Source organism: Anopheles funestus, chromosome 2RL (genome assembly GCF_943734845.2).
Source record: "Anopheles funestus chromosome 2RL, idAnoFuneDA-416_04, whole genome shotgun sequence".
Taxonomy (NCBI): domain Eukaryota; kingdom Metazoa; phylum Arthropoda; class Insecta; order Diptera; family Culicidae; genus Anopheles; species Anopheles funestus.
This window is the reverse complement of record NC_064598.1, coordinates 14602766-14622688: the sequence shown is the minus strand read 5'-3', so window position 1 is coordinate 14622688 and position 19923 is coordinate 14602766. Positions and strand designations below refer to the sequence as shown.

The 19923-nt window shown below is 41.2% G+C and overlaps 1 protein-coding gene and 1 non-coding gene across 4 annotated transcripts; both read left to right on the top strand.

The window, feature by feature from the left end:
• Positions 1 to 643: 643 nt before the first annotated feature.
• LOC125765042 (odorant receptor coreceptor) lies at positions 644 to 12907 on the top strand. Of its 3 annotated transcripts, XM_049429899.1 has the most exons (9): positions 644 to 1365; positions 2009 to 2447; positions 2743 to 2903; positions 4362 to 4460; positions 4673 to 4790; positions 6387 to 6594; positions 11897 to 12101; positions 12207 to 12362; positions 12523 to 12906. In XM_049429899.1, the coding sequence occupies exons 2-9, from the start codon at positions 2009 to 2011 to the stop codon at positions 12571 to 12573; spliced, it is 1437 nt and encodes a 478-aa protein (XP_049285856.1). In that variant the 5' UTR covers positions 644 to 1365; the 3' UTR covers positions 12574 to 12906. The 3 variants fall into 3 exon arrangements, with proteins under 3 accessions (XP_049285856.1, XP_049285854.1, XP_049285855.1); XM_049429897.1 differs by having other exon boundaries at positions 11897 to 12362; positions 12523 to 12907; XM_049429898.1 differs by lacking the exon at positions 644 to 1365 and having other exon boundaries at positions 1557 to 2447; positions 11897 to 12362; positions 12523 to 12907.
• Trnaa-agc (transfer RNA alanine (anticodon AGC)) lies at positions 5899 to 5971 on the top strand. The gene has a single exon. It is a non-coding gene; the product is annotated as a tRNA-Ala (tRNA).
• Positions 12908 to 19923: the final 7016 nt, after the last annotated feature.

Genomic DNA, 19923 nt, shown 5'->3' with positions numbered 1-19923 from the left:
CCGTGTCCTTCGGTTCAGTTGACAGCGATACATAATTGATCGTGGGATCGTCGGCCTGCTGACAAATATGGCGCTAATGCGTAGAAAGTTTCTTTCGACTGTTTTCGTTTTTCGTCTTTCAACAACTTTAAAACAGGCTTGTATAATATATTTCAATTTTAAATAAAAAAAAATATATATTTAATTAAGTAAAAACGGTATCCTCAATCTGACCTTAGTCGTTGTACAATGTCGCATATGCAAGGTGAATACTAATAACCACCTTTGGTTGGGGGAAATTCCCTTTATCCTTCCCCCTGCTCCCCACCCACCCCTTCCCATAAAAATATCTCTTAAAGACCTCACATATGCTTCGATCGATCTTGTCTGCTGTGAAAGAAAAGTGTGGCATCGAGTGGTTGTTAGCATAAAAGATTAACGCACTTAAAACTCCCCCATTTGGGAGCCTCCCGACTACTGTGGCGCACGAAACCACACGGACATACTCAGTATGATAATGGTGTTGGCGGTGGGAAAATACGGCTATTAGCTTCCCAGACGGAACAGATGTTCTATCGGGCAAAACCGAGCGCTTGAAATCGTCTTCTAAAGATGCTTCCGGCAGACCTTTGGTGCATGTGTACCGAGGACACCACCTAACGCTGTTCGATATACTACCGCTGGGAATCAACTTGTATGTGGCAACGTATTCCTGACGGCCACGTAAGCGCCCAAGGACAGAATCGAACGCCTGCACAGGATGATCCGGTACCATCAACCGTCTTACATTCGATTGATACGTTGAGCGGTACGGACGTATCAAGTCGATCGTATCGCCGTGAAGCGTATCCTGATTGAACCGTACTACAACCCCAGCTTGTGAGCCAATCATAAAGCGTTTCCGTTGAGAAAGGTTAAGCTTTCGATGCGCTTGTTTTATCCCCGGGATCGTAGTGATTGGATATTTTCCACCGTGTACGTGTGCATGTTTCGTGCAACAATCTTCTGACGCTGCTGGAACTATATACGGTGAAGTTCGAACCAGAACAGTCAAAACTTACGATCGACTTGTTGGTGAGGGTAGTGTGTAAGAGAGAAAAAAAACCAAGCAAACGAAAAAAAAATCGACGTAAAATCGAACTATTTCACTTTCGCGATCCTTTTCCGCCTGTTGGAAAAAAATAAAGCAAAGAATGTGTAAAGTTTGTGTTTCGGTGGTTCGTTTCTCGTAAGGATTTTGGGCTTGAATGGTGTTACGGTGCGAATAGCAACGAAAGAAGACAACTTTCAGAACGCAAATCGAACACATTTTCAGTGTTCTTGCTAGCTTGTGGGACAGCTCGGAACCGTTGTGTTTAGTGGTGAAGTAAAGTAAAGCATTTCAAAGTAAGTATTGAAGCTATGAAAACTTTTCGCCAACTTCAATGGTAGTTTAATCTGCCGGAAGCTTTGCTTAGGAAAAGTGTATCTTTTGATAGGGAAGTAAGAAAGAAAATTGTTAAAAAATATTTTTTTCTAATTCGAATTTGTATAACAATTTAAAGGCAGCGAGAGCCTTGTTAAACGATCGCTACCAGAGAAAAATGTCGAATAGGTGTCCCAAAACGATCCATTGCATACTTTTAGGCGCTTTAAACCCAGAGCATATTTGCAAACAATTTTTACTCCTAATTTTTTCTAGTACAAAGTTTGGATACTGAATTACTCCGTCTGTCAATATTTGAGTGTCGTAAATCACGTTAAAACTGTGTCAAAATTCAGCACGGCACATCTCCACACTCTACCAATGGATAGTTTTGTTTGCTTTAGAGCTTTTCCTCTATTTGAACCGGGCGAACCTGGTTTAGAGTTTCTCCACGTTAGTTTACTGTCCCTTGTTTAGTGTTCCTATCAAGTGTAGAGACAACTTAACTTATCGCTTTGTGGATATGTTTGTGTTCTAAAAAATCGATAAATCAATTAGTGACACACGGGTTCGGACGAAATATTCGCCAACGAAGCTAGTGTACTATTTACCATACCGTTTCAGATGCAAGTCCAACCGACCAAATATGTCGGCCTGGTGGCTGACCTTATGCCGAACATTCGGCTCATGCAGGCAAGCGGCCATTTCCTGTTCCGCTACGTCACCGGCCCGATCCTGATCCGGAAGGTGTACTCCTGGTGGACACTCATCATGGTGCTGATGCAGTTCTTCGCCATCCTCGGCAATCTTGCGTCGAACGCGGACGACGTAAATGAACTGACTGCCAACACGATCACGACACTGTTCTTCACACACTCGGTCACGAAGTTCATCTACTTTGCGGTCAATTCGGAGAACTTTTACCGCACGCTCGGCATCTGGAATCAGACCAACTCGCATCCACTGTTCGCGGAATCGGACGCTCGCTACCACTCGATCGCACTTGCCAAGATGCGGAAGCTACTCGTCCTTGTAATGGCCACCACAATCCTGTCGGTCGTAGGTACGTCTTTGTGCGCGCGCGTGTGTGTGTGTGTGCTTCTGCTGGACACAATCTACTCTCACGGTTGACCTGTGTTGCGAGGCCGTAAAATATCCTTCAAGAATAATTGAGTCTCCGATGGGACAATAAGGAGGGAGAGGTGGTCAAATTTTGGTTTGATTTATCGTCACCACTGGAACCGCTTCACGGTTCACCGGGTTTTTCCAACGGTCTGAGCCATCTTAGGGGAAATTTCTTTCCTCTCGATAAATTACTCATTTCTTTCGGTATTTTTCCTTTCTTCCACACCGTACAGCCTGGGTTACGATAACGTTTTTCGGCGAGAGCGTCCAAAATGTGTTCGATAAGGAAACGAACGAGACGTACAAGGTGGTGATACCACGGCTGCCCATCAAGTCCTGGTATCCGTGGAATGCAATGAGCGGACCGGCGTACATTTTCTCTTTCATCTACCAGGTACGTACAGGTACGATGGGACGGCATTGTTGGAAGTTTTCCCATCGTAAGCGTTTACTTGTCCTGTGGTATAAATGCTCTTAGCAATGTGCTCAAAATAGACACCCAAAAACCAAAAAGGAATCATCTCAAATGGAAAGGTTTCTTTTAAAACGCTGATTGCATAACGTTAGGCGCTATTAACTACGACAAGTAGATAAAAAACGCCTGAAGCTCTGCAATGAGCACGACCTCGTTTGTCACTCATAACAAGGCTGTCGACGGGGTATCAACTGCTTTCAACTTCTTCAAGGTCAAAGGCTAGCAAGAACGTTACTTCAAGATTATGGCCCACGTCGGTTCGCGGATTCTCGTGCAACTACAAAAGCCTGTGGTAAAGCATAGACCACAAAACGACGATTATGGAGATGTCCAAACCATTTCTCGTCCGTAGCATTATCTGATGATTTGCGGGGAGATGGCTTTTGCCAGTTGCCACACTGCTGCATGCTTTAGAAAACGAAAAGAAAATGAACAGTTCTAGCGGTACCATTTGAATTGAATGTCGGCACTTAAGATGGTGGATTTATATCACAAACTGTCCGATTTTTTTTCTTGCTCCCCATTTGATGAAGTGACGCAAATTACAATGGCAATTATTTCATACCAGCTCATTTCATTTTTATAAGTTTGCTATAAATTACTCGCAGTATTCAATTCACTGTCTAACGATCCGTTGGATGATACCAGCGGCAAAGAGACTTGCGATTGGTGCCATTTCAAATATTCATAGAATCTTATGCAAAAACTTCTGTTTAATTAATTGGTGTACAATAACTTTACAAACCTGCCACAGCTGTGATTCTCGCTGGCGGGGTTTTTCCCAACCGTTGGCAAAATAATTTATTCCAACGGTTTTAATATAGCCGTTTGTGCATTTTAATTAGCAGACAGCTCTGTAGCGAAACACTCGCCCACCATTAAAACAAAGTGCTTGAAGCAATTGTTATGGTGCTGTAGTTAATATCGTTTTTGTTTCTATTCCATCACATCCTGCCCGATCCTGCTGCTGCTGCTGCTCCAGTTCTTTGCCAGTCAGAAGTGCATATCTAGTGTCGTTCCCGGCGGTAGTTCCGTGGCCTGCTTCCGAGCGCCATAAAGTTTGATGGGTGTTTTTAATATTATTTCCGCTCTTAAGCGCTTAATGGACTTTTCATGCTTGACTAAAGCCTGGCTACCGCGGGACAGTCCGCACCGTGGCACTCGTTTTTCGGTGGTCTAACGGTGGCTAAACACACCAATATTACCCTCATCAATCTGCGCTCCTTGGGCAGTAAGTCAGCTCGTTGAAGATGCAGCACGCCACACGGAAGGGATAATCCATCGGGATGGGCAAAGCCTGCCCAGCTCGCGCTAGTCGTTGCCGTTCCCGTGGTGATAGATTGGATACACCGTTTTACAACATTCTATACTTCACAGATTTACTTCCTGCTGTTTTCGATGGTCCAAAGCAATCTGGCGGATGTGATGTTCTGTTCCTGGTTGCTGTTGGCCTGTGAGCAGCTGCAACACTTGAAGGTACGTACACATGTTGCTACATTTGCAAAGGGTACGGTTGATTTTACATCCACTTTTGCTTATCACTTATCACACCCCATACTTTCCGGTTCCGGCACGAGTTCCATTCCAACGTCACGTTCAACATCATCCTTATCGACATAGTGCTAACGATAATAATAAAAAAAACCAGTATATCCTACACTCTTCTTCCATCTTTATCACACTCGCAGGGCATTATGCGACCCCTGATGGAGCTTTCTGCCTCACTGGATACCTACCGGCCCAACTCGGCGGCACTGTTCCGCGCAATTTCAGCCGGTTCCAAATCGGAACTGATCATCAACGAAGGTATGTAGAGCGGGATGGATCGCCTCTCACCTTCATTCTGTCCATTTCAATGACCTTAGCACTCACGGTAGGGATGCGAGAATGAAGGGAGAAATAGAGAGAAAACCATCAGCCACGTATATTCGCCCCAAAGCGTACAAGGGTATGGCTTTTGCAGGACGGAAATGAAACACACTACACCGAACAGATGACAGGAAAGAGAAACAGAAAGATAAAACAATCCCGCCGTCGTCGGTCGGACGGATGTAGCAGGCGCATCAATGCAAAAAAAAAATAAAAGCACAACAAATAAATTGAAGTTTAAAAATAGATTTTGCACATTCACGTGGGACGGTTTAAGGGGTGGACCGGGGCCTAAAGCTCATAGACCGCCGGATTGTGTACAGTGCTGTGCAACAGTTGTACGAACGAATACTCAAAGGTGGAAATTTATGACTTTGTTATCTTTATTGCAGTTCTTCTTCATTTTTAAAGTTGTTAAAAGTTTTACTAAATATTTCGCAAATAATTTATTTTATTTTTACAAAAATCAAATATGCCACTTTTTCCAATAATACACTGCAGTGTAAAATCGTTTAACTCTCGCCCCGAAAGTGGCCACCGAGTAGACGAACCACGCCCGGCATCGTAGACCAAAGCGCTACGCGAAATGCATATTAAAAATCCCTTGCCCATTCCCATTTGCATCGCAAAAGTGTACCGGGGTGTGTGTCTGTTTTTTTTTCTTTACGTTCTCTCTCACTTTCATCTGGTGCTGCCACGGCTGTGACGATGAGGATTTAAAAGAGTGGTTTTGTGTGTTCTCTTGTACCGTTCTTTTTTTTCGTGATTTCGATTCACTTCCATTTGTATCACACCGAGTAGAGGTGGAATGCAAGACCCGATCGGAGCTAGTTTATTATCAGCTTTAGTGTTTATTCCACCTTGCGCCACCATCGAACACACAGGCACACGGATACACAGCCTAAGTCCAATGTAATTTACCGTGTTTATGTCGCTTACCACCTCCTTCGTAGGATTTTGGGTGGCTTGCACAAACCATAAAACGAATGAATGTGGACCACACGGTAGCTTTTGTGGGCTTTTCAACGATCACTATATACAGAACGGGGGTGTAGCTCAGATGGTAGAGCGCTCGCTTAGCATGTGAGAGGTACCGGGATCGATACCCGGCATCTCCAGTTACACATATAAATGTGAGATAATTTTTAAGATGGAGATTGAAAGCTTACCTTTGCCCTTTATGGGAAAAAGAGCGTCAAGAGAGCTTCCTTTCTCGCTCTACAAATTTCGGTATCTGTGATCATTTCAATAAGAAGAGAGACTTTCCCTTAAAATCAAGACCTAGGTAAAGAATTCAATCCTTAAATCTTCTTACATTTTTTTCTCGTTGTGTTTTGCATAACTTAAAAGTTAAGTAACCGCCTGTGCTTAGGTCGTTTTTTTTTTCTCCTCCATTTGCATCTCGGAAGTGTTTTCTGTTTCCGGGATTCCGTTCCGTTTTGTGTTGTGGTTCGTGCACGTCATTTTGTGGTAACATTTCTTGCTCGTTTGATTGTTACAATTGTCCCCGATTGCTTTACTCCCACCATACAGAAAAGGATCCTGACGTTAAGGACTTTGATCTGAGTGGCATCTACAGCTCGAAGGCTGACTGGGGTGCCCAGTTCCGCGCACCGTCAACGCTGCAAACGTTCGACGAGAATGGCAGGAACGGAAATCCGAACGGGCTTACCCGGAAGCAGGAAATGATGGTTCGCAGCGCCATCAAGTATTGGGTTGAGCGGCACAAGCACGTCGTACGGTAGGTAATTCCCTAGGTGTGTCTACACTTCCGTAAAAAGGGGTTGTTTTTCGCACCGTTCCGAACGTATTGTGGGATTTTAATACTTGAAAACGTTTTACATTTTTACTGAAATTAATTATGACGATTTTTTAAAATTTTATTCTTACCCAGCTACTGGAATTGTTCTCCCCAAAACCGTTCATGCCGAAAAATACTCAAACTACCCTAAACAAGCCTAATCCAAATGAGAAAAGCGTAAAATATTTACAAACGGCAACACGCCGTAGGCTTTTATCTATCCAAAGCATACGTTAACATGACTTTTCTCCCTTTCCGGGTGGAGTTTTTCTTTTTGAACGTTTTCACCCGTATCGATTTTCCACTAAACATGCTTAAATCGGTACACAAAGCTCCCAAAATCCCATTTTACCAATCCACCAATTTGAAGTCTATCGTCCTTTGTGTATGTGGGTGGTTCGTGACATGGAATAGAGAAAGGGGGAAAATCGGGATTTTTATCGAAAACCTCCGGGAACCTCTTGGAGTTTGCTACCAAACTAAAGCGAAAAGATAAGAATCCCTTCGGACGGGCTGTCCTTTCCCGCAGCCAGATTTAGATACAGATGAGAGAAAAAAAAAGTAAATAAAAGCCTGGAACGAACTGGTTGACCTCACCCTGAGCGTCTGGGCGGGATTAGGAGCCGGGAATTGTGATTTCTTCAGTTCCCATAAATCGCTGACGGTTTCCATTACCGCCTGTGGAGACCGCGAACGTGAAAGGAAAGCGAAAACGTTTAGATTCCAGCAGCCGCTGCAAATTGAATCATCCGGACGCGATGACTTGTCTGGGTTTCGTTTGGTGTCGGGGCCGGTGGATTACAGCAACATCACCAGCTGCCGCAGCTAATACAGCTGTAAATTTCGTTAGACATTGACTTGATTTTGTAATAGTACTTACACACACACCCACACAGGCACAAATACAAAGGCCTGGCATGGTTTCTGTCGGTTTTGTATCCAGCAGCGTATCCGGATCACGATACGAAGGTACGGCTGTTTTCGGTAGATCCTTATCGATGACCCACTTTTGGCATGTTGAGATGATAGCCACTTTGGCGCCTTTCACACAAAGACGCCATTGCCTAAAACATCGCAAAAAATCATTCATTTAGTAAAATGTATCAACATTTACTCAAGCATGTTATTTGTCATGTTTCTACACCGTCAACTACTTATAAAAATTAGTAAATAGAAGGTTATGCTACGACAAAAAAGGGCGTGATAACATTACGGCGGTTCATAATGAGTAAACAGAGACAAATTGATCTACCAATTGCATACATTTAGGCGTTTCATTAACTGTGGTTCGCGAAGTAAACAAGATACCAAACAAATACGCCCGAAAGGTATGCAATTTGAATGTAAGTTAATCCAACAACTTCTGCTTGTGTTGTTTAGTGCAAACGTTCAAAACATAAATGGCTTTCATTTCGTTGATACACGCGTTGCTACTTTCTTTATGGGGAAATTTTCTGTTTTGGCACTCTGATGAACTTTTATTCCGCTGCTCTTGTAACGGTTTCTTGTGCGGATTCCTTTGTGCTATGAGACGACAACAACCGCCATGTGTTTCCTGCTCGTTTCCCGCTGTTTAGACGTAATTTCCGATTCCTTTACTCCAACACGAGCACATTCAAACCGCAATGGGGCGTTTTTTTTAGTTTTCACTCTTATTTTATTGGACATGTTTTCCTGTGCTGCGTCGTCTCTGTACAATGGTGTATTCGAGCAAAAAAAACCCGCAGCAAGCAGCATTCGCTAAACTCGGCATCCATCCATGCATGTAAAATGAGTCGTACGACAGATTTAAGGATCGGTTTTCTGTACCATTTCTATTTTGTTCTCTGTACTGTTTTATTTTTTATTTTTGTTATCTTTCTCTCGCTTTTCATTCCCCCGCATGGCAAACCGTAAGCCGTATGGCATTACGCAATCGAAACGAGCCAGAAAATGAGCACGCCAAATGCAAAGCAAATCCCTTTTCGAGTGGCGCTAGGTGCGGGAAAGTTTCATCTTGCCTGTTCCCGAAAGCGCTGAGCTCACACAGAACATGGTTCCGTGTACCCGTGTGTGTACCTTGTCGCTGATGCTCACCATCGCCGCCAGCAAACATCAACAATTTCCATTCAAACACCCTAACAGTGAAGCACTGCAGTGAAGAATTCAGAACATATCGTTCTAAGCTTCTTCGTACTCCTCATTGTGGCCGCTCTACAGAAAAAACCTTCGCTAGTCATTGCCGACGCTGTCTCCTTTCCTGCGGATGAGAGTTTTCTGAGCATTATTCCACGCGTTTCTGAATCGGAGGGCTGCTCCCTTGCGGGCTCTGGTAGTTTCAAAGACCTTCAACAAACAACGGCTGGCAGCAATATTTAACCGAAACAAGAACATCCCACCCGCAGAAACCAACCCAGGCAGCAAAAACGCCGTGATTTCGCATCCTTCAATGCGTGGGCTGTGAGGCGTTTTTGGTGAAAAACGGAGCTTTCGTTGTGCGAGTGCGTGTGTGTGTGCGTTAATTCAATGCTCACAATTTTCCCACGACCGCGCCAACATTATGTGGCGTTGTTCGTGCGATGCTTTCGTCAGCTTTCCTTAAATCTTGCGCTTCACATTTTCTTCCGTCCAAAAGTGAGTGCAACGAATCGGAAAGGCTTTTCGCGTTATGCGGAGGTAGGGAATGGGCAGAAGGAAATGGAACAAAACAAAAGCAATGGTGACAATGTGTGCACGTGTAGATGGATGTTGTTGAGCTTTCGGTCACAATTAGAAAACAGCATTCTAATGAGAACCTGTTCGACAAAAGGTGATTCTCAAGTCAGATTGTACGTCGATTAGAGCAAATTTATAATTTTTTTAAACTTTTTTTTTAAATATTATTTATTCTTTATTTTCATTAAAAGCATTATTTCAGTGAAAAGAAACTTATTTCAACCAACTCGCATTAAAATAAATCAATTTAGAAAATTTTGCTAAATTTCCCCAAAAAAAAACCAAGGCTAACCCCTTAGAAAATTTTAGGGTTTTCAGATTTTTTTTATTTTTTTCTTATTTTTTATGTTTCCTTCTATTTAAAGCATTATTTGAGTGAAAAGAAACTTATTACAACCAATTCGCATAAAAATAAATCAATTTTTAAAATTTTGCTAAATTTCCCAAAAAAAAACCAAGGCTAACCCCTTAGAAAATTTTAGGGTTTTCAGATTTTTTTTTATTTTTTTCTTATTTTTTATGTTTTCTTCTCTTTGATGCATTATTTGAGTGAAAAGAAACTTATTTCAACCAATTCGCATCAAAATAAATCAATTTTTAAAATTTTGCTAAATTTCCCAAAAAAAAACCAACACCTTAGAAAATTTTGGGGTTTTCAGATTTTTTTTATTTTTTTCTTATTTTTTATGCTTTCTTCTATTTAAAGCATTATTTGAGTGAAAAGAAACTTATTTCTACCAATTCGCATTAAAAAAAATCATTTTTTTTAAATTTTGCTAAATTTCCCCAAAAAAAGCTAAGGCTATAGCCTTAGGAAATTTTCAAATTATTAGAATTTTTTTATTTTTTTCTTATTTTTTATGTTTCCTTTTATTTAAAGCATTATTTGAGTGAAAAGAAACTTATTACAACCAATTCGCATCAAAATAAATCAATTTTTAAAATTTTGCTAAATTTCCCAAAAAAACCAAGGCTAACCCCTTAGGAAATTTTAGGGTTTTCAGATTTTTTTTATTTTTTTCTTATTTTTTATGCTTTTTTCTATTTAAAGCATTATTTGAGTGAAAAGAAACTTATTTCTACCAATTCGCATTAAAAAAAATCATTTTTTTAAAATTTTGCTAAATTTCCCCAAAAAAAAGCTAAGGCTATAGCCTTAGGAAATTTTCAAATTATTAGAATTTTTTTATATTTTTCTCATTTTTTATTCTTTTTTTAATTAAAAGCATTATTTGAGTGAAAAGAAACTTATTTCAACCAATTCGCATTAAAAAAAATCATTTTTTTTTTAACTTTTGCTAAATTTCCCCAAAAAAAAAAGCTAAGGCTATAGCCTTAGGAAATTTTCAAATTTTTAGATTTTTTTAAATTTTTTTATTATTTTTATATTGCTATATTGCGTAGATTTAAAGTATAAATTATTTAAATTCATTTTACTTTGGTGTATTTGGGAAGTATTTTCTTCTCCGAACCGTGAAAGGTCGCCTCTATCCAAATATTTGCCTCGGCTGGCAATTTCATTTCATAAACGCAGAATGTATGTATGCGCCTAAAAGTATGCATCGCGCATGATTATACTTCACAGAAGCAACACAAAAAAAAATACGCAGGACCTATCCAACTGATTGAATATTAGAACGTGTATCATACCACGGTAGAATTAATTTGATTTTCCAAATTATCATTCCACCATAAAACCGTACCGTTTATTTCCGCATTACTGAATGCTCCTAGATTGTGTAACACAATTACACGCATTACTACCACAGTTCAGCTATGTCGCCGTTTTGTCTCGTGCTGCTGACACACAGAACGATCCTTATTGAATAATCGCAAATTTCGGTCCATTGTGGTATTAGATTTTCAACACCTCATCGATATACAGCATCTTCTCCATTATGTTCCCGGTTCGCTGTATTTTCATTGTACAAATAAACATTCCAAACATCTCCACCGAAAGCATTGAAATACCCATCTGGAATTCCGTCGAAGCGGCGCAAATTCAATTTGGTTCTCTTCCTTGAATAATCGCACATTTCACTACCGGAGTAAAGTGCGTTCTGCGAATTCTAATGTTTCAACACACAATACAAATGTTATCATTTCCACTTCGTTGGTAAACAGACAAGCCGCACAAGCGAGCGCGCGCGTGTATGTTTCCCTTAACTGAATGATCGATTATAAATGGACAGCATTCAATTTCCTCGCAAAAGAAACCTTGCTTTCATCCACGACATCGCATATGCGTGTGTGGTGAAACATTTGGTGAAACGATTTTCTCTTATGTCTATTTGAATGCAAACAGTCTCGTCAATCGATCATGCATGATTTGATTAATATTTTTATTATTCACCTGGGCGCATTCGCCGTTTTGGGCGACATTCAATTTCCGGCAGTTTGATTTGCGATTTGATGACACTCAGCCAAGGATGTTGGCCGGGATATAGAGCAGACTAAAAAAGACTTCTCTTCTATTTGATTGGCTATTGCTTTATGGTTTCTGTTATTTTCTCTCTCTTCCTTTTTTGTGTATTTACCACCAATATAGACTCGTTTCGGCCATTGGCGATACTTACGGACCCGCCCTGCTACTGCACATGCTGACGTCCACCATTAAGCTAACGCTGCTCGCCTACCAGGCAACCAAAATCGACGGTGTCAACGTGTACGGATTGACCGTAATCGGATATTTGTGCTACGCTCTGGCTCAGGTTTTCCTGTTTTGCATCTTCGGCAATCGTCTCATCGAGGAGGTACGCTCTTTCCACACGTTTCATCATATTTGCATCCCAAAAGCCATATCAGTTCGTCACATTTTCATTTACCATTTCAATCTCGGTCTCGGGCGCTACGTCCAGAGCTCGTCCGTAATGGAGGCGGCCTACTCGTGCCACTGGTACGATGGTTCCGAGGAAGCAAAAACCTTCGTCCAGATCGTATGCCAGCAGTGCCAGAAGGCGATGACTATTTCCGGCGCCAAGTTTTTCACCGTTTCACTAGATCTGTTTGCTTCGGTAAGTGTTGTTGCACGAGCAAGAAGTCATCTGGCCAGATGGTATTTATATGCAAGGTTCAGCAAATCCTTCCCACACATTGAGTGTTGGAACTAATGTTTGATCTAACGTGTTTGTCTGTGTGTTTTGTGTTTTCCATTTTGCGCTTATCCTTTTTCAGGTTCTTGGAGCCGTCGTCACCTACTTCATGGTGTTGGTGCAGCTGAAGTAAACAAACGGGCACACAGATTTTGTTGTTGTTGTGCACAGCTCCTTTCACACTTCTTCTGCTATGGTTTACAAACTGTTACACCAGAACGATGGAATGTGTTTGTATGTAAAATGATTTGTTTTTAATGGAATGATACATCTGCAGCGAGACTACGAGGAAGTAGATTGGATCAAGTACAAAGAGGTTGGAATAGACCAAGGAAGAAATTAGTGTGATTCGCTCTCATCAAGCACTGCATGTGCCTTTCAAGACATACATTTATAATAGTAGTGAAACAATAAAGAGTACAAACGTTTCTTAACGCACCTTATACTGTTGTTTGAATAAAGTTATTAAAAATCATCTTCATCAAAGAAACCGAAGAGAGAAAATAATACTAAGTAAATAACTAATGTCTATTCGAAGCGCCATCTGGATGGAAATATCGTAACTAAACTTTACCTAATATGATAGACTAAATGTATGAAAGTTTAATTTTTTAGTATTTTTTGTCATTTTCACCCAGAAGAAAAGCGTGCAAATTCGTGTTTTTCTCGAGCAATTGAATGCAACCCATTTTGAAAGCGCGTTCTACAAGAAGCTTCATTTGTGAAATGAATAAAGTAAAGAAATTAGCATAAACTATCCATCCAAAGAATGGTAATTAATTCTCGGCAAAACTTTTTCCCTTTTCGCCCAGTATCAGACGAATGAATCTTTATCCGATTTGTACGCTAAAATGGTTCAGAAAATTTCATTCAGCCAAATTGTCGCTTAATATCTTTACATTCCATTCTGCGCACTTCTTCACTTCGTTCATTTGTGCAAACAGTCCAATCTTCTTCGCCAGTGAAAATCTACAGCTATGCCAGAGTGGGCATGCTTTTACGGAAACCGGAAGAAAACTTCAGCCCGAACTCAAAATTGGAAATGCATAAATTAGCTAAAAATTCGCAAACCATCCTATCCGAGCGAAACAATCAACGGGCGTGTGCAAAAGAATCCGCTAACGGTCCCAGTGGCACGATTTTGTTGTTGCTATAATTTCTTTTCAGCTTTGTTTTCTTGTTTTGTTTTCGGGGGTGAAAACTTTCCCGACCACCTTTTTGGGGTGGAAAAGAAGCGAAAAACTCTTTCTTGCCAAATTGCTCACCCGAATCTCAAACCCGAAAGGAAGCGTAATTGCGAAATGCAACTTTCCGCATGCGTTGTGTGTGTGTATGTGTGAGGAAGAGTAGAAGATGGTGAAATAGAAGGAGAGGCTTGATGGTAAAATTGCATTCGCGAAATCGTACGCACATTGCGTCGCCATCATTTCCACCGTCAATTAATCGGACGAGATTTCTACATGGGCGAGTGCAATAATTTTCGGCGAATTTAATGGATTTTTTTTGGTGTACTTTTTTGCATTTCCCTGTGATTGTGATGTGCATTTGTGATGGCTATCACTTAAGTCGATAATTCGAGTCAAAATGATTTGCAAGCTCGGTGAGATCACCGTTAACGATCACAAAGGCAACATTAAAACGTGTTCAGTTATACTGAAAGGTAATGTTATGGACAAGTTTTCTGAAGTGTTATGTTGTTTTAAAATATAATTATTTATTCAAAACCCTGATAAGTGTGCTACATTAGCTAATATCATAATAATGCGAATAATTTGCATATTTTTTTTTTTTTTGCTCGGTTAGAACGGCCTGGCCAAGACTTATTTTACCACGTAGCAGGATAGTCAGTCCATGCTACGGGGGGACGGTCCGGATGGGATTTGAACCCGGTCCTGCCGTGTGGACGGGCGCCGTTTTTCACATGCACCACCGGGCCGCCCCAATAATTTGCATATCTTTAGGCGTTTTTTTTAATGATTTCGTTTTTAAAACTCCACTTTTGTGATAATTTCGCTTAAATCTGCACACATCTATGGCTATATATTTACAGTATATTTAATCAATAAAGACGAAAATTAAAACCGAGTTACGCACAGCATCTTAGTTTTATTTTATTTTCAAATTTATTCTGTTCTTCATTTTAGCTCCTCGTTTAGCCGGAAGTAACAATTTTACTGAACCAAATTTATTAAACAATTCAACTAATTCCGACCGATTCCAACCTGCATTAGCGCTAAACTCACACAAAATCAAGGAAAACCGTTGTAAAGATGAACAAAAGCCGCCTGTTTTAACGCCCTATCGGCACAGTAAAATTGTCCAAATGACGTAAAATGCATCCCCCTTATGTTCCATCCCCACGGCGATTGCGTCATGATTGCTTCTCGGGCAGCAACCGAATGCTACAGTTATCTGTTTAGTGGATTTGGTTTGCTTCGAGAAGTGGTATGCCACGACCGATATGGTGTGGCCCGTGCCTCATGAACATACTGCTCGAATAATGAACAAATCATAAACATGTGTTATATCAGGCGGCCGACGGCGCACGGCCATCACACACAACGGCACGGCATCGAAGGAAGCTTTTCATGCTTCAAGACTCGCTACCTACCATCACCGAATACGCTACCTTTGATGCGCCTGCCAGACTTTGAGCTTTATGCTTTTGCGGTTGGATGGGATGGGGTTTTACTGCCCCATCACAACCCAGGGAAGCTGCACAGGCAGCCGCGATCATGGCCATACATTTCCCCAATACATAGGCAAAGACGCACATGTACACGCGCAGGAAAATCGCGCCAGACCGTAACCAATGTTCCAGTATCGGGTATAATTATCTCGTTAGCAAGCGGACCGACGAATGGTGGAAGCACGGTGTGGCCGGTACGGTGTGGTTTGCTTTCGCGAACGGGAAATATCAAACAATAAATCATCTGCCACCCGAAATTGTTTTTCCACAAAAATGTGTCTCCATTTTGAGGTGCGTGAAGCACAATAGCGCCACGCAGGAAACAAAACCCCGTGGCGTGGCGCTATTGTTGTGAACAGTAAAAGCATTATTCGTGTTTAAAGTGGCGTCGGTTCCTGCATGACCACCTCACACACAAACACACAGACACACACCTGCATGTTTTCTTTTCAGGGCGTTAAAATGCATTTCTATCGACCTGCAATGCAACCATGCAATAACGCCGTTAAGCAGAAAAGCAAGGAAATGATAAACTTTTGCTATTTGCCTCACATATATAACCTCTATTCGTTTCGCTGCACTATTATACCATTTGCACAATTTTGCGTTGTTTCACCGCATGCTCGCCCTTGCTTCCGTTCAATGCAACGCCTTTTTGCTATTACCATTATGAGCACCTTTTATTGCACCTTCGGGTCCGTCCTATGCAATCCGATGCCATTTCGCTTCCACGTCCGTCGGATGAGCGCATGATAGTGTGTACCCCGGTTACGCATCATGGTTCTTATTTTCCGACGTGCAAGATTTACTTGCCTAGGCGCCTCGGGAAATCAAATCACCGGCACACTGGTGACCTTCGCGGCTGTGCGATTCCTTTCGCAGGTGTTGTAGACGTCGGAGACTGAGTTTCTTAAGAGCAAATAAAAGTGTTAAGGACGGTTTATAGAACGGATGTACTGTTTCTTATGTTATTTTCCAAGACGTTGAGCGCTGCTGGCATTTACTTACAAATGCTTAGAATTTCACGTCTTAGAACGGTATTTTAAGACACCAAAAAATAATAAAAAATAGGCTTATTTTGATATGATAATTACATAAAATTGGGCGTTTTATACTATAGGTTACGTATTGTAAAATGTTTACCCTGAAAGTATGCAATCCACAAGATAAATTGATATGGAATACTAAAAAAGTCTTAGCACAGAACTTATGAATAAATTTCATGCGTCAAAACAGCTTGATCAACATATTGTAACATCCGTTTAATAATAATTTGTTTGCTTATGAATATAACTACCTTGTTAGGCTTTTAAAATTAAATAAACGAGAGTATTATTTAGCCATTTCCCAGGAATACATTATTTAAATTAAAACACACCGATTGCACTAATAGCGTAGGATTGAACATAGTTTAATAAAAGCGAATATACATCTATACTGCGAAACATCAATACGTTGACCAATAGCAAGATCAAACGTTACGCATAGTAAATGCATCAAACGTATTCAAGAATCAATTACCGACGCTATTACTGATTCCATGCGCTTCAATTCGGAGCTTAATTTCAGATGCGTTAATTACCGAGAACTCGAGAACAGACGGGAGACCAACAGAGCAGCAGAACACGGCATCGCCGATAAGCCAAAGCACCCATGACAAATCCCGACTCGGAAGTGCGGATTTCAATCAAATATCCCCGTTTTCAGGCAGGGAAGGGAAATGGTGCCACATTTTCCAGCTCACGCGAATGCACGCCAGTTACTACCTGTTGCTACGGCAAACGAAATAGAAGAAGTGGGTGGAAAAGATGCAGTAGGAATGGAAGCCACATAGCTGGACGGTGTCAAAATGGTGAAAAACGAAAAGAAAGCAGCAGCAAATAGTTTGGGCAAATGAATCAAAACTGCTGCAAATAAAAGTAATACAAAACGCAACGAAGGAATGGGAGGAAGAAATAAAGAAGTTTGAGGAGAGGAAATAAAGCACGATCGAATGGTTGAAAATGATACTGGAATTTTAATTGATAGCGTAGCAGCATAAAGCTTTCAGGTGTAATTACCAATCGAGAAGCACAGGGCAAATAATAACGAATTCCGGTCCGTTGCGTGTCAGGCAAACAAGGAGTGCAATGGGAAAGAAAGAGGGAGGGATGCGATTGTGAGGGGTTTTGGATGAAATTGAAAATCAAATGCTGAAAGGCACGAAAATCCTCCGCACCTCATTATGGGCGGCTTTCGTTTGATAAGCTCCCCCGTATTTTTTTTTGCGAACTCAGTTCCGATGAAAACACCGAGTTTTAGCGCGGGATTAAACGTTGGTGTAATATGAAATTTTTCTGTCTGAAGGGATTTTGTACTGCCCAGCAACTGTCCGTAACGTTTCGGTGATATATTTAACGTATGTAGTAAACATTTACATTCGCTTAAAAATTCCACTTTTCCTGTGGAAGTTGGAAGTTTGCACACGACGTACTCAACGAAACAGATCGACATAAAATTTGCTTCAATATTTATCTCTTACTTCGCTAGAGATAAAGTTAAACTGTGTCCGGGGTCACTTTCTCCTTCGGATTCAGTTTAGTGAATCTCCCAAGATCAGCCGACCCTTCATGATGGATGGATTTTCCGTTTGCCGTCTGGACAATCCATTTCCCAGGCGCCTTTGTCCACATGGCGGCCATCTGCATCCGAAAAAGTTCAATCACTTCCAAGCGTTCACGAAGGATTGTACATTTCCGCTTCCTTCTATCGATCTACCCACAATTAGGCAACCAAATATGTGAACGTGTATGTTTGTGTGTGTGTGTGTGTTCCGAAACAATGGTAATCAATAATGACGGACCGGCGGCGGAGTCTGTAGATTCGTTTTTCTTTTTTTGCGAAATGGCGGTCTCGCGATCGGATTGGCGCTGGAGTGAAATTGATTGATCGTTCGAGATGCGATTGTGGGTGTTACATCTGCACTTAGCGGTGTTGTAATGGATGGTACTGTTGGTGTGGGCATCAAACACTTCCTAGATTTTCTTTCCTTTCTTTCGCGGCGGGAAAGTGCGAAGTCTTGGGAAGTGAGGAATTCTGTCGGAAAATGTCGGCGTACGTAATAAATGTGGGATGGTAGCGTTATGGTAGCAGAGCGATCAATATGTAAGAAGAAAGCTGCACTGGGCAAAATGATGGTTTTTCAATCGTGGCATAACAAATCTAGACTTGTAATTTTTATGCTTCGGTGAGTGACATTTTGTGACAATAAATTATGTTGAGAAAACCCGCTCGGCTTTGCTACTTCTTATATTTAGTATTTTTTACTTTGTGTCACAAAGAAATTAATTGTAAAACAAACAACTTCAATAAAATTGTGGGAATAGAAGAGTAAAGAAAAATAAAGTTTAGTAGAAGAATTGTTTGGTGTCATGTTAATTATATGATTGAGCTCTACTGTGCTATAAAAGTTTACTATTGCTTTCTATACTGCTGCCCTCCGAAATTGTGCCTTATCAGGTCGTTATAAAACAATCAAATTACCACTTTGCAGCTATTAAATCATTTAGGCTTTAGGCTGCGAGAATTGAAGTAAATTGTTTTGGAAAAGATAAAAATGAAAGTGTAATTCAGCGAACATATTTTTTCGACCATCTCCTATACCGTCCTATGGAGAAGTTCCTCACTTCAATCAGTAATTTTATGCGATAGAAACTTTGGCATTACGAAAACAACGAAAAATTGTACTGTTGAATCATTCATCAGGTCAGGATGGTTCGAGACCGCACCGATGATGAGTCATAAAGTTCGACGCTTGGAGAAAAAAGGCGCAAACGCAACATTCGTGCAGTTGTTGCATTTGCCCAATACCGCACGTGGCATGAGTTGGATGTGTAAATCGATTGATAGCACACACACAGACACTCGTGCCAAATTTGCAATCGTTCACTAGCAAATGGGAAATTTGCAACCTTGCGAAAAGTGGAGAAGGAAAAATCGTACTAGAGCTTTCGGTTGAATAAAATTGATAACCCAACATCAGACGATGGTGGACCATTTTGGGAGACCGTGAAACATAAAAAAACAACAATCAACACATAAACACGAAACGGTAGCAGATTGTTTCGCATGGCTCACAGGGCATACCATAATATGAAGTAAAATGCTTCGCATTTTATTATATTGTCGAAAGTCCCAACACCACCAGAAAGCTGCTACGCACCGTACGCCGATTAAACAACGCAAAAAGCGAAAATGAAATTCGTAGAAAAAGGAGTGTAACATGCACGCGCTTCACGGGTCACGAGCAAAACTTTATCACGCGCTGCATTAATTAATCATTGACGTTTATGATTCTGCGTCGGGTGTCGCTGGTTGGCGAGCTGGCAGCGCGAACGCCACGACAACCGCCACCGAAAACAATTAAATTTCTATCAAACGTGCAGCCTCCCCGTGGAAACGTTGCAGTTCCGTTGGAGCTGTTGTCGCTGTGTGTGTGTGTGCGCCTTTGCCATGTTCCGTTGCATTCGAAGCTGGTAGAAAAGTTTTATTTCCTCGCATGTTGAACGCTGTTCACCATCTAGCTTGTTTTTTTTGTTTCTCTTCCCTTATCACGAGTCGGGCGATATACTTCCACTTTAATGAACTTAGTACGGGGCGAGAATGGTGACTTCTGCCGTTCGCTTGATTGCAATACATTCGCTACTGAAGTTGGGAGTTTTATTTCTTTTCCACCCGAGAAGAACTTTCTGCTTAAGCGCAAATATGTTCCTAATTGCTTTTCGGGGATGAGTTTCCTAACAAGGTGTTTCACAT